Below are 13,096 nucleotides of genomic sequence, written 5' to 3' on the forward strand. Positions count from 1 at the left end.
CCTTGCAGAGCTGTGTGGGGGTTTTTGATCACATCACTGACCAAACCCCTTGAAACTGGGGGGAATTTAACCATTGCAGGGATCTGTGTGGGCAGGTTTTGACATTCTGCTGATGCAGTTTATTCTGTCAACAGTCTAGTTGTTCTGGGAGGGGAACTCTCTGGGAAATAATGCATGCTAAAAAAAGTTCTCTGGAAGTTCAGCCAGAAGGATTTCCAGTTATTTGGATCCCAGTGCAGAAATATTCCACATGGAGAAAACATATGGAAGAAAAACAGTTATTTGAGAATTTAAATAGTATAAATTAGGAATTTCTGAGCTATGCTGCTTTGCTTTTCTATTTCTGTTCTGTAGGATATGAGGGAATGATCTTAATTTAAACCTGATTTGTTTAGAACTGTTATCTTTTCACATTCCTTCACTGAGCAGCATTCCAGGGGCAGGCTGGAAGGATAGAGAAGTAGCTTGGACCTAGTCAGAGCTTTCTGCATCTCAGCACCCCAGAGAATATTACAGACAATACCTTCTGCTTCAGAGACATCCACCACAAAGGGATACTTGGATAAGGGGACCAGCATTAGATCCTCTGTTTTATATTCTTTAATATGTGAATCAAACATGTAACTGGTTTGTGTGACTCTCCTAGGAAAAGCTTCAAACTCTCCAGGTTTTGAACAAAGCAAAGGCCTTGGAGGCAAAGAAGGAGGAGATGAAGATGAGAGAGGCCATCCAAGCAGAAGGAGGCAATGTTATCAAGGAAATTTTTCTCCATAAACGGCAGCAAGAACAGGAGAAAAGGAAAGAGTGAGTGTCATATCCACATCAAACTGTGCCTGCTCCCTGGAGCTCAGTCAGGTCCTGAGGGCAGAACATCTCTGATGGTGCCTGGAGGGGGTGAAGTCCCTCTCCCACTCCGTGTGTGACACTTGCTCAGTTTGTTCCTGGGGCCCTGAACTCTGCCTCAGGGGAGCTCAGAGCTCCAGAGCCCCGTGGGTGTTCCGTGATCGACTCCTCCGGGAGGGGAGTTCAGTGACCTCAAACTGGAAAGCTGAAGTAACTGTCCCTCTTCCTCCCCTGAACACTGTGAAAGTCTGTATCAGCCTTCTAAAACACTGTAACTGAGTATATTTAGTCTGCAAAAATGTATAAACAGCCTCTGAATCACTTGGTGTCTTGGCAGAAATTACTGCTGAACCCAACTTGCTATTTAGCTAAAAGGCTCCAAGGGAACTGGGTTGTGGTTAATATTATTGTTAAACAACCATGGTTGGGTTAATATTTCTTACAATTTTGGATTACAGAGCTTTTAGAGAACAGCAGAAGTCGAGAAAAATGGAGATTGTGTCTCGAATTTTGCAAGAAAGGGCTCCTCCTCACAAGCAGAGCAAAAGTCAGTCCCCTACTAAGGCAATTAAGGCTCGTGGTAAATTTGAGGATCCTTTACTGCAGAGCAGGAAAGCCTGGCAAAGTGAGGAGACCTGCAGATATGCAGATGGAGAAATATCAGAGGTAATCAAAGGCCTAGGAAACAACTCTCTTTACATTGTCTTGTTTTGTTTTGTTAAATGTGCAGGTCATTGAATTCTGTTTAAAAATAGCACAGGGTACAACCAAACATGAGACAGTAGAGAACAAGTGGAGAGGAATTTCCCCATCAGATCTCTTAATATCTGTTAGTTTCCTTTTTCTTGAAGGAAATAAAGTGACTTTTAATGTAAAATTTTGTCTGTATTCAGTGTTTTAAGAGGGGATTGGCCTAAGTTGGCATCTTTGACCTCTGAGCCAAAGGCCAAAAGGCAAAAAGTCAAAGACTGTAATTTGTGTTAAAAGATCTCAGAAATTGATAAGTGTTGAAGTAACTGTAATTTTTAACTGTATCTTCAAAACTTGTGTTCTTTCACCAAAGCTGGGGTGCCCTCCATTAGTTTATTCCTTGGCTGGGGAGGGAACTGCTTCCCAAGGAGAGAGTTGTGAGGACACACCCCAGGATGTGCTCCAGGAAAGTGGTGATGAGGACACAGAGAGGGACAAGACCCTCCTGGTACCTGAGTTCCCAGGACTTTGGAATCTGGAATTTGACTTGCACAAGGTAAATGTTGTGATATCTCCTGTTAGAAACAGAAAAGAACCTTGCTTGAAACCAATAATTGTGTATTTTGCAGTTAAAATGCAGACATGATGTTATTACATAGATGCAGAAATTCTGATGTGAGAATATCATCAGTCATTGCTGTTTGACACTGTTCTGGAGGAGTTTGTTCTCTCAAAGAGAAAACAGTGCTTTAGGTTTAGTTCAGAAATCTGTGAAGACATAAATCACATTATGTTTACTTCTTTGAATGTAAAAAAAACTTCAGAATCCATCAAAAAGAAATCATGTCAGTACATATTCCTAGACTTGCATGGAGAAACACTGGACCATGACTGAAACATTCCAGTGAAGTCAGCTGATTTTTTTCTCAATGTTTAATAAGTTTACAAGAAAATAAAACCCTTAAAGTGCAGAAAAGCTAATTCTGCCATGAAAAACATGATTTTCTAGTGTTGGGTGATGAGAAACTGCAGAACAGACAGCTGAGAATCCATTGAATTCTTCATGTTGAGGTTGGGATGCTGAGTTTGACTGGAGAGAGCCAGACAAAGGCTGGCCAGGTGCTGGAAGGTTCCTTTTGCAGATTTTTCTACTGGAGCTGCAGATTCTGTGGTCACACACAGATCTGGCACCTTTTCTGCATGTTCCTTTTAGGTGGCCAAAATTGAAGATCCAACACAGTTGGCTCTCAGGACAATAAGGACACAAATGGCTAAGAAAGAAAAGGAGAAACTCCAAACTGGAATTCTTTACAAGCAAAGTGTGCCTGCTCAGGAGCACAAGGGCTGTGCTTTCCACAGCAAACCCAGCTGCATTCATTTCAAGGTCAGTGGCCATTCTGCATGGAATTGTACAGAGGAATCTGCTGGAGGTATCTTCCAAAGTCTTCATAAAAAATCTGTTGCAGCCTTCAATAGGTTTGTAGTGAAATTTGAAACAGCTTTTGCCTCTTTCTCTCACAATCTCTTTATTAAGTAATAGATTAAATAAATTACTTATTTTTACTATCTAAACTATAAATACTTCATTTTTTAGGGGAGTTTAAATGCTGTCAGAAGGGTGAGCAGATGATGAAACCTCCTGTTGGATTGTGTTGTGTTTTTTGAAGGGCAGCATGACTGTACTTGTATATTGTTTGTAAATACATTATTACTGTAAAATTATGTCCTTAAAGAAGTGGTGACTCCCATGCAGGTAAATCTCAGTTAGTTAACAAAACTTTAAATAACTCAGACCATGAATGTGACATCATGTCTCTGACACTCACCTGGTGTGTTTGGCATCCCAAGGATTTTGATGTTGGTCAAATCTACAAAAAGAAGATAATTTTGACAAATGCATCCTACAGTGTTAATTACTGCAGGCTGGTGGGAATCAGTGAATGCCTCAAGGACTCCATCAGTGTTCAGTAAGTAAATTCACTGCAGACTTGTTTTACCTTTGTACCTGAAGAACCCAGTTCTGCAGGAACTGAAATTTCTGCTTGTTGTGGGTTAACCCTGCAGGCAGAGAAACTCCACAGAGCAGCTCCTCACTCCCTGCTCAGTGGGATGGGGGAAAAAAGTCATACTTGTGGCTTGAGATAAACACAGTTTAATTCAACAGAAAAGGAAGGGAAAAATAATGAAATAAAGGAAATCAATCTCAGAGCAAAGAACACTTCAATTGCAATCCTGTGGTCTTTCCCATCAGTCTATTCCTGTAATCCTGCTGCCAGGTTATGTAATGTAGCACTGTGTCTGCTTGGGAGATTGCAAATTAATCTCAGTTTAACTATATTGTTAATTTTATCTCACTGTTTATAAACAAACAAAAGGAGGTATTTTATTTCATTTAGTATGTTGGACAATTGCATATGGTAAATCAGCACCTCTGGTTTTTCACCAAAAATTAAACAATGCTTTCTGAAAGGCCCAAGTCTTTCCTTGCTGTAATTGCCTTTCAAAGTACTTTCCAAATATCAAGAATTGTGAATGATTTTTCAATGTCTGATAAATTAATTAACTTTTTAAAATTCAATTGGTTACCCTTACATTTGCCAGCAGGATAGCTAGCAAAAATAATCTAGGATTTTGTTCTCCATTTTCATGTTATTAATAATTTGATCAGCAGAGCACAGACCTGTGGACACTGATCTCTATGAAGCTTATCTCAGGTAGAACCAAACGTAAATTGTTTGTTACAAAATAGTTTTGCCAAGTATTTTGAAAACACCCAGCACATCTACACTGCCATGGTGTCACTGTCCTCGAAATCAGTGCCCAGGTATTTACAGACAACACCTGGGAGCTGTTATCAGTGACAGGGCTGGATTTGCTGATAAAAAGCTTTATCCCAGTGCTTAAAATGAGCAGCATTCCACCCCATGGAGCCTCTCCTTAGCACAGTGGTTCTGTGTGGGTTTCTGTGTCTGACACTTTGTGCTCTAAATCAGAACTATTTTATCAAGATAACATTTGAAATAAAGAACCATTCCTTAGAGTCCTCCTCAGGAGAAACTGCCAGGATCTGTTCAGAAGCATGCAGGTGCTTATTCCCTGTCTACATTTTAAGCTCCTGAATTCTGAAGTGTTTCTCTTTCTGAAAAATTTTCATTTTTCTTAGGCTTGAGTTTAATTTTGTTTTGATAAAGCTGTGAAGGGCAAATGTGTTCCATGTCTCCCTTGGCTTAGGGGCTCCCATGGCTGACAACACTTCCTTATCTCCTCTGGCTCCTCTGCCAGGCTCCAGGAGTGCCTCAATAATTTCATTTACAGTGCAGCTGTGAGATGTCTTGTCTTCTGATGGACATTTTCCCTGCCTCACACAGACCATGAAATGAGTGGCAGATTCTATTCAAGATAATTTTGATACAGCTGGCAACAAGCAGCACATTCTCTAATCATCTGCAGCTCCCTCCTTGGGTTTTTCCTCTTCATTTTGTGCTTGGACAGGGGAGATGTTACAGAGCAACATTAAAATGGAAAATGGGAGAATTTGCTTCCTAATTGTCTGACTGGGCAGTTCCACCTCTTCTTGCTGATTTTGAGCCTCAGCTTCACCTCCTTGGCTGCAGTCCCTGTCTTGCCTTTTAAAAGCACTTTGAGTCTTTCTGAATAAAACCTTAATAAAGAATCAGCCTTTGTTGTTTCCCAGTTGTAGCAGGGTTCTGGAGCCTTTCATTAATCTGTCACTCATTCTGACTTTTCTAATAATTATTCCAAGTGAGGGGGGAAAAAAAAGCAATCTGCCATTGTTACCAGAGCAGGAGCTGGGTGTTCCATCCACAGCTTTAATTTGGAGTTTTATTTTAATTATCTCTATAGTTTTGACCCACCTGGCAAAATGTCTTCTGGGATGTCCTGTGAATTCCTGGTAACATTTAAGCCAATGGTAAGTGCATAGTGAGGAGAATCCTGGTAAAGGCCACTGGTCTGATTAAAACCATTATTAATTGAATTTCTTAAGAGTTAAGAAAAAACCCTACATTTTTAGAAGAGCTACTGTTGCACATGGACAGCTGTGTGCATGTTCAAGCTCTGATAAATTGTCATAAGGCAAATTCTGAGGACATGTTTGGAAAAATGCCTCCAAATGAGAGCAAGTTTCCAAATATTTATAATCTTGCCCAGCTCAAGTTAAGCAAGCTGTCACAAAGACTGTTTTAAAGTGGAAACGTGGAATCAGTAAAGATACATTTTAATATGGTACTCAAAGAATGAGTGAAAATATTTTTCATCAGGCTAAATCTTCTAAATTTACTTAGGGGTTTTCTGGTTTGTTTTCTAGATAAATAAAGGGCTGGAAGGAGCAGTCATGTTTATGGCCCAGACAGGTTCTTTTTCTGTTCCACTGAAATGCACAGTCAAAACCTGCATGGTAAGAGACTTCTTTTAAGCATGTAGATAATATAATTATTATTATAAAAAGCTGATGCTCACTTAATTGACATTAGTGCTATGTAGGCCAGTGGTAATTAATGGTTTGTTTTCTCACAGCTGGCTCTGGATAAGGAGCTCATTGACTTTGGCAGCCTTGTGGTGGGAGAGACAATTTCACGGCCCATCAGCCTGACAAACAGCGGCGCTCTGGGAGCCAGATTCCGAGTCTGGGCGTCACCAGGTGCCACAAGTACCCTCAGAGCAGCAGCAAAAGCTGCTCCTGCTATCGTGGTGGGTTCAAAAGCACTTCCCTAAAGGGATAGAAATGTTCTGCTTTGGAAATGTGGTGCAGTTTGTGCAGAGTCACAAAGCAGCTCAGGTCAGAAGGACTTGGGGAGATCATCACGTCCAACCTTCAGTACATTTGGGTTGGTGTAAATATAATCTTAGACCCAAATATTGGAAGGTAAGAGCAATTCTCTTGTGAGGCGTGGGGAAACCAGCAATACTGATTTTTTAAAAGTATTTTAGCAATTTATGTCACGATTCCTATTTTCTCCACATTCATGACAATTAGGAGAAAATACTTCAGTTAAAAGAGGAGATTCTGACAGAGTCATTAAAAATCTCAGCTCGTGGAAGGCAGAAACATGTGAACTGCTGCAAAACTAGCAATCAAGTGAGGGATGTGATAAAGAGAGGGCTGGTTTCACCAGACTTAGTTTTGACATAAAACTGCCTGGGTTTCCACTAGAAAAATGTTGGGTTTGTTAATTGTAAAGTAACTGGCATTACACTGCACTGCTCCTGTTCCATGATTTACCTGTTTGGGGCAGCCAGCAAAAAATCCAATCTGCTCATTGATAAAGGCCTTGTAGAACGTGCAGTTCTTGGAAAGTGCAACACATTTCTCCCTTTATAACATGGAACTATTGCAAGAAAACACAAATCTGATTTGCATAAAACTTTTGCTGGGTAGAACTGGAGCTGGTGCAAGGCAGAGGAACATCCATGGGAGAAAATCCCTCTCTGTGTTTCCTAACAGGTCACTGAACATCCCAGTGACTCTGAAGAGGAAAAGGAAGGCAGCACAAGCCCTGTGGCAGCTGGGGATCCAAACCAGAGCTGTGCTGAGCCCAGGGAGGGGCTGACCCCCAGTGCAGCCCAGGAACCCAAGAGAAGCAGTGCCACAGGTGAGGTGATGCTGTGGAACCCACCCCTGCACTTCCCCAGGCCAGGCTTTAGCCAGCTGTAATCTCCTGGAAAGGACTGAGCAGTTCAGTTTACAAAGTTACCCAGTAAATGGAGTAGCTCATCACTGCAGGAGTGATGTTAGATTTCTTTGTGTGCTGCCTCATGGAAAATTACTAAAATAATGTCTTGACACCATTATATCAAAAGCAGCAGAGAACCTCATTGCTCATTAGTGATCAACAATTCAGACTCAGAAGAGCACAGAACCCAACCAGCTTCAGAAATTGCAAAATTGTTAACATCATCCCTGTCTCAGCAACTGAATCCCCACTTCTCAGAATAGCAATCCACATGACAGGTTTATTTTTATAGTCTGTAATTCTAGGAACAAGGAAGCAGAAAGATGAACCTCCTCAGACATTTTCCATCTCATTCCTAATGTTTACTATGTGCTTAATAAAATCCAGTCTTGTAGATGAAATACTTTCTTAATTTGCTTCTTATCTATGTTCTTTAACATTTCTCCCCAATACTGATTCCAATTTCAGGAAGCTGAAGGTTCCATGGGAAGGTTGTGGGTGGTTTTTGCAGGTCCTTCTGGCTGCATTCCTTTATCCCACTGAAATTGCTCTTGAAGGCCATCCCCACTGCAGCTGAGTCTGTATTTTTGAACCATTCATGTTGTTATTCAGTGGAAGGCTCCAAACTAGACTAAAGCTGGATGGCCAAACAAATATTTCCTTGCAGACATTCAGGTTTTCCCATCATGGCTATACATGCCTGGATTTGCAATATTGACTCAAATTAATGTAGTTGTGCCTTGTTGGATATTGTTTGTTGGATATCCAGCATTTTATTTTGTTTTGTGTTTGTTTCTTTCCCCAGAACAACTTGGTCCAGGAGAATTAAATACCAGATCACATCTGGACATAGACAATGAACATAATTTAATGGAAGTTTCTCCTGAAGAAATACCAGTTGAAATTATGCTTGGAAAGGTAATGAATGTCCTGAGATCCAGACAAGATCTCACTAGGCTGAGCCTGCATCAAATAAATTGCTCAGGTTCATGGTCATTCCAAGCCCACTGGACATCACTGTATCACAGTTGATTCTTAAAATGAAATCACTGCACTTTCCTCCTTTCTTTTGATCTATAGAGACAGAAGGTTTGATCTATAGAGACAAAAGGTTTAACTTTTTGTTCTAAAAAAGGTTAAGACCTTTTAGCATAGAACTTTTTGTGGCAATTCACATTTGCCACAAGTAATTCTTTTTTTCTGCTATGTGGTTCTGTGGTTAAACAAAGTCTGGTGGCAACAGACAAGGAGGGGTAGGAAAAAATGTCTGGAAAATGTCAGATTTGAGCCATTTTGTTGCTCTGATTCTGATTTTTCCTGTGCATAGAGAGTTCAGTTTCGTTTCAAACCAGGTGTAGTAGTGTGTGTGCAGTGAGTATCTACAGCCTCTTTATTTCAGTGCAATTTCTAGAGTTTCGCTGTTGTTGCTCAGGTCACTGAGGGTGAGATTGGACCCTTCAGCTCAGTGAAAATCCCAGTCCTGTTTGTTCCAGTTGTCCCTGGGGACGTGAGGGCAGAGTTTGTGATCCTGTTTGACAACCCAGACTGCAAACCAGTGAGTGACCTGCTTCAAAACATGTGGGAAATAGTTTAAAATCTTCTCATTTGTGCTCTTCTCAGGAATTATGTGTTAGGTAGTTTTATGGGAGTCATAGCTCTTATTTCTGATGCAGGATGTTTATTAAACCTGCTAATTCTCTTAATTTCTATCCAAATAATCCTGATGTTCCCATTTTATCAGACATCCTATTGGAAAACATCTCATGTCCTGGAAATAAATGGGGAAATATTCTCCCTTATTCCCAACCCACCTAGTTTATTTTCTTTCTGATCTATCAGAATTGGAATTATTTAAGAGGCAGTAGTGAAGCTGATGTGTGAAAGCTGGAAGAGATGACAACTTTAGTTACCACTTCAGCATATTGTGATTCTAAATTTTATTGCGAGCCAAATTTTGCTTGGAACAGTTCACAGAAGCTTGCCAAAAATTAAAGACAAACTTCCCAGCAGCTCAGCAGCCAGGCTTGGCTGTCCCTTGGGCTGCAGAAGGAGCTGCAGATCCTGCTGTGAGATCCTTCTTCTGCAGGCCCAGCTTTGCAGGGCTGAGCTCTGTGGGCCCTGGTGCCAGGTCTGGGCACTGCAGGGAGCACAGCCCTGTGCTGCAATCCCTGCATTTCTGTGCTGCCTTCCCTGCATGTCTGTGCTGCCTCCCTTGCATGTCTGTGCTGCAATCCCTGCATGTCTGTGCTGCAATCCCTGCATGTCTGTGCTGCCTTCCCTGCATGTCTGTGCTGCAATCCCTGCATGTCTGTGCTGCAATCCCTGCATGTGTGTGCTGCAATCCCTGCATGTCTGTGCTGCAATCCCTGCATGTCTGTGCTGCAATCCCTGCATGTGTGTGCTGCAATCCCTGCATGTGTGTGCTGCAATCCCTGCATGTCTGTGCTGCCTGGAGGAGCTGCAGCCCCAGGGGAGCCTGGACTGGGGCCCATCCACTTCAGCTAAAGGCACTTTAAATAATTCTTCTCAATGTCATGGGCAGATGCTCTTCTTTCATGTTCCCTGTCAAGGAATCCAACCCAAAGTAGAATTGTGTTTCTCTGCTGGGTTTACTTTGGGTAACATCTTGGGTTTACTTTGCAAATGATTTTCCTAGGTCTGCCTCATTAAAGAACCTGTTGCAATACAAATAACAAAACATTTTACTCAGCTGAATTTATAGCAGAAATCCTTGCTGGAAGTCAGTAAGAATGTGAGACTGACACCACTAATCCCCTGCCATTGCTGCCCTGCCAGCTGAGCTTCAGTGCCATTGGAGTTTCTGTGGATGTGCCCATCTGGGTGCCCCAGCCCAACGTGGACCTCAAGATCTGCCTGTACGGGCGGCTGTACCAGGACAGCGTGGAGGTGCGCAGCAGGTGAGCTGCCCTGGGTGCCCCTGGCACTGCCCCTGGCACTGTGGGTGAGCTGCCCTGGGTGCCCCTGGCACTGGCACTGCGGGTGAGCTGCCATGGGTGTCCCTGGCACTGCACCTGGCACTGTCACTGTGGGTGAGCTGCCATGGGTGCCCCTGGCACTGCCCCTGGCCCTGGCACTGTGGGTGAGCTGCTCTGGGTACCCCTGGCACTGTGGGTGAGCTGCTCTGGGTACCCTGGCACTGCACCTGGCACTGGCACTGCAGGTGAGTTGCCATGGGTGCCCCTGGGACTGCCCCTGGCCCTGGCACTGTGGTGAGCTGCCCTGGGTGCCCCTGGCACTGCCCCTGGCACTGTGGGTGAGCTGCCCTGGGTGCCCCTGGCACTGCCCCTGGCCCTGGCACTGCAGGTGAGCTGCCCTGGGTGCCCTTGGCACTGCAGGTGAGTTGCCATGGGTGCCCCTGGCACTGCCCCTGGCCCTGTGGATGTGCTGCCCTGGGTGCCCCTGGCACTGTGGGTGAGCTGCCATGGGTGCCCGTGGCACTTCCCCTGGCCTTGGCACTGCAGCAGAGCTGCCCCTGGGTACCCCTGGCACTGCAGGGGCACATCCTCTGAGCCCTCTGAGCTCTGGAATATGTGGGCATCCTGCTAAACCAGACTCCCAACACCAGCCCTGGCTATGGGGTAGCCCCACACCTCCCCAGCCCTGCCACATTCCCAGTGATGTTCCTGTTCCTGGGGAGAGCTGGGAAGCCCCCAGGGAGCAGCAAATCCACAGTTTCCTCATGTGGAATCTGCACACTAAATGTTTAGGGAGATAAATGTATCTAAAATTAAGTGCACATTGGGCTGATTCAGCCAGGGAATTTTATGTAGGAATATTTTGTTGTTTCTCAGCTATTTTGCATTCAATTAAAGTCCTGGGGGGACTTAGGATCTGGAAACCAGTTTCATGAGAGCCTTTCCAGACCTGGAATTAGATGCTGGATAAATCATGTCAGTCCTTTTGCATTCACTCTAAAATGGGGAAGGCGCAGCTTTTCCTGACCCGTGGAGGCATTAAGGTCTGCACTGGAAGGACAGATCCCTCTGGTTACACAGAGAGTGAGCAGACAGTGAGTGACAGGGGAACATTTCTGGGTGTTGCAGAGTCCAAGTCAGTCAACCATCTGAGGGCTGGTTCTGTTTGCACTGTGATATAAAGGGAATATTCCACTCCTTGGCTTCTGGAGATTTCCTGCTATTAAAAGTACTTATGGGAACATTTAATTGTCTTCAGGTGCTGGGTGTCTTCCCTCCACCTAATGCAGTCACTATCGAATTCTTATTTTAACAATTTGCATTTCTTAGAGTCTATTTCAATAGGATTGGGGTGGGTTTGTGGGAGGGTGGGGGAGAGATTGGTTCTATGGAAGGCATCCATTCTAAACCTCTTACCAGAATTACAGACTGCAGAGATTCTTCACAGTTGGAAAGAAATGAGTAAAGCTGTTATCTCAGAAATTCAGCTTACAGATATGACAAGCACAAGTTGTTATGTAAGTGATTTTACTTGGTCTAGATAACCCAGGGATAAAACTTATAAGTATAGAAACAGAATAACTCTCCTAATGGAACTTAAGAGTTCAAGGGGATCTCAAAGATAGAAGCTGTCAAATTGCTTAGGGCAAAACTTCTTAACTGAGGGAAAAATCCTGCTGATCCTTTGCCAAGTTGCACTAAATTAAGAGCACTTAATATGTAGTAGCCTGTCCTTAGCACCTTGGCAAGTCAAGGCTTTGATTTGTCACCCAATTTCCATAATTAGCAAAAATAGCCTGTTATACAGTCAGGTGGGCTGAAATTCAGTGTATTTCATGTGCAGGAATACCATGTGTCAACTTTTTATCCTACAAAAGTGGATTGATTCCATCCTTCTGTTGTGGCCTGAGCAGATTCTGCCTCCAGGAGCTCCTGACATTTCCCTTGCTGTGTCAGGAGGAGAATTCCTCCTGCAGCCTGCCTGTGACTTGTAGGCTGTAGCACAAGGGGAAAATAAAGTTTCCAAGAGAGTCAGATACCTCTGGAGCTGGAATGTAAAATATTGCTAATATTGGTTTTGTTCTGGGTTTTAATTTGGGTTTTTTCTAGTCAAGAAGATTGTGGTAATCAGGCAGCAAAAATAAGCAGCATCAAGGGTGAAAGTGTCTTATCAGAATTGTGTTCAATAGAAATAATTTTAAAAAGTCATTTCTTCAGCAGGTTATAATCTGCACTGATTTAATGAAGTAGTATATAATTCTCTTAGATTGTCAACAGTCAGAAATCATTGCAGCTCTCAGCCCCACTTGCTGTAGCTGTTGATTTAGAGGAGACCATCTGGCCTGACAGCTTGGAAACCAGTCCAGGGGAAGGAGAATGACAAGCTGAAATATTTGTAAATTGCTCGGCAATTTTGCACTTAGGCATAAAATTCCAAAGCAGGGGATGGTCCATGGCTGTTGCTGTGCTGTGATAGGGCCAGAATTCAGACAGGCAGAGGATTCCTGGTTCCCAGTGTGCCATTCCCAGGGCAAATGGATCCCCAGGTTTAGCAGGGGAGCTGGCAGGACCAGCTCAGGTACGCTGTGACTCCCAGCCCTGCAGAATCTCTGCTGATGGAGGAGAGGTCACATAAAGAAATCACCAGGGTTCAGTCATCCTATGGATCCTGACAGAGCCAGTGTGTGTTAGGAGCAAATAATCAGCTGATATTCCTCAATAGCTTGGCTGTGGCTGCCCCTGACCTGGCTGAGCTGTGCTGAGCTCTGACAGTTCTCTGTGGATCACTTTGAGCCCTGTTTGCTGGGTTTGTTACAGAACTTCCAAGTCTTGTTTTCTGTACTTAAAAGAGAACACAACTGTGTGAGCTTGCTGTGGCACTTTTCCATGCCCATCATTTTCAAAGGAAGCTCAGGATTGTTCTGATTACAATGC

The 13,096-nt window shown here is 43.4% G+C and overlaps 1 protein-coding gene across 1 annotated transcript in view; it reads left to right on the forward strand.

The window, feature by feature from the left end:
* Window positions 1-13,096, forward strand: part of CFAP74 (cilia and flagella associated protein 74) — a 38,178-nt gene that overhangs the window by 6,230 nt on the left and 18,852 nt on the right. The window contains exons 9-20 of the mRNA XM_054292097.1: window positions 647-804; window positions 1,302-1,509; window positions 1,907-2,089; window positions 2,747-2,917; window positions 3,382-3,500; window positions 5,398-5,464; window positions 5,861-5,950; window positions 6,070-6,243; window positions 6,998-7,145; window positions 8,032-8,144; window positions 8,659-8,781; window positions 10,023-10,144. Of these exons, the coding sequence (XP_054148072.1) occupies window positions 647-804; window positions 1,302-1,509; window positions 1,907-2,089; window positions 2,747-2,917; window positions 3,382-3,500; window positions 5,398-5,464; window positions 5,861-5,950; window positions 6,070-6,243; window positions 6,998-7,145; window positions 8,032-8,144; window positions 8,659-8,781; window positions 10,023-10,144 (1,676 nt within the window). The remainder of the gene's footprint in view (window positions 1-646; window positions 805-1,301; window positions 1,510-1,906; window positions 2,090-2,746; window positions 2,918-3,381; window positions 3,501-5,397; window positions 5,465-5,860; window positions 5,951-6,069; window positions 6,244-6,997; window positions 7,146-8,031; window positions 8,145-8,658; window positions 8,782-10,022; window positions 10,145-13,096) is intronic.

This window comes from Melozone crissalis, unplaced genomic scaffold (assembly GCF_028551555.1).
Source record: "Melozone crissalis strain CALT ecotype California unplaced genomic scaffold, PUWL_Pcris_2 ptg000107l_1, whole genome shotgun sequence".
In the NCBI taxonomy this organism is placed as follows: Eukaryota; Metazoa; Chordata; class Aves; order Passeriformes; family Passerellidae; genus Melozone; species Melozone crissalis.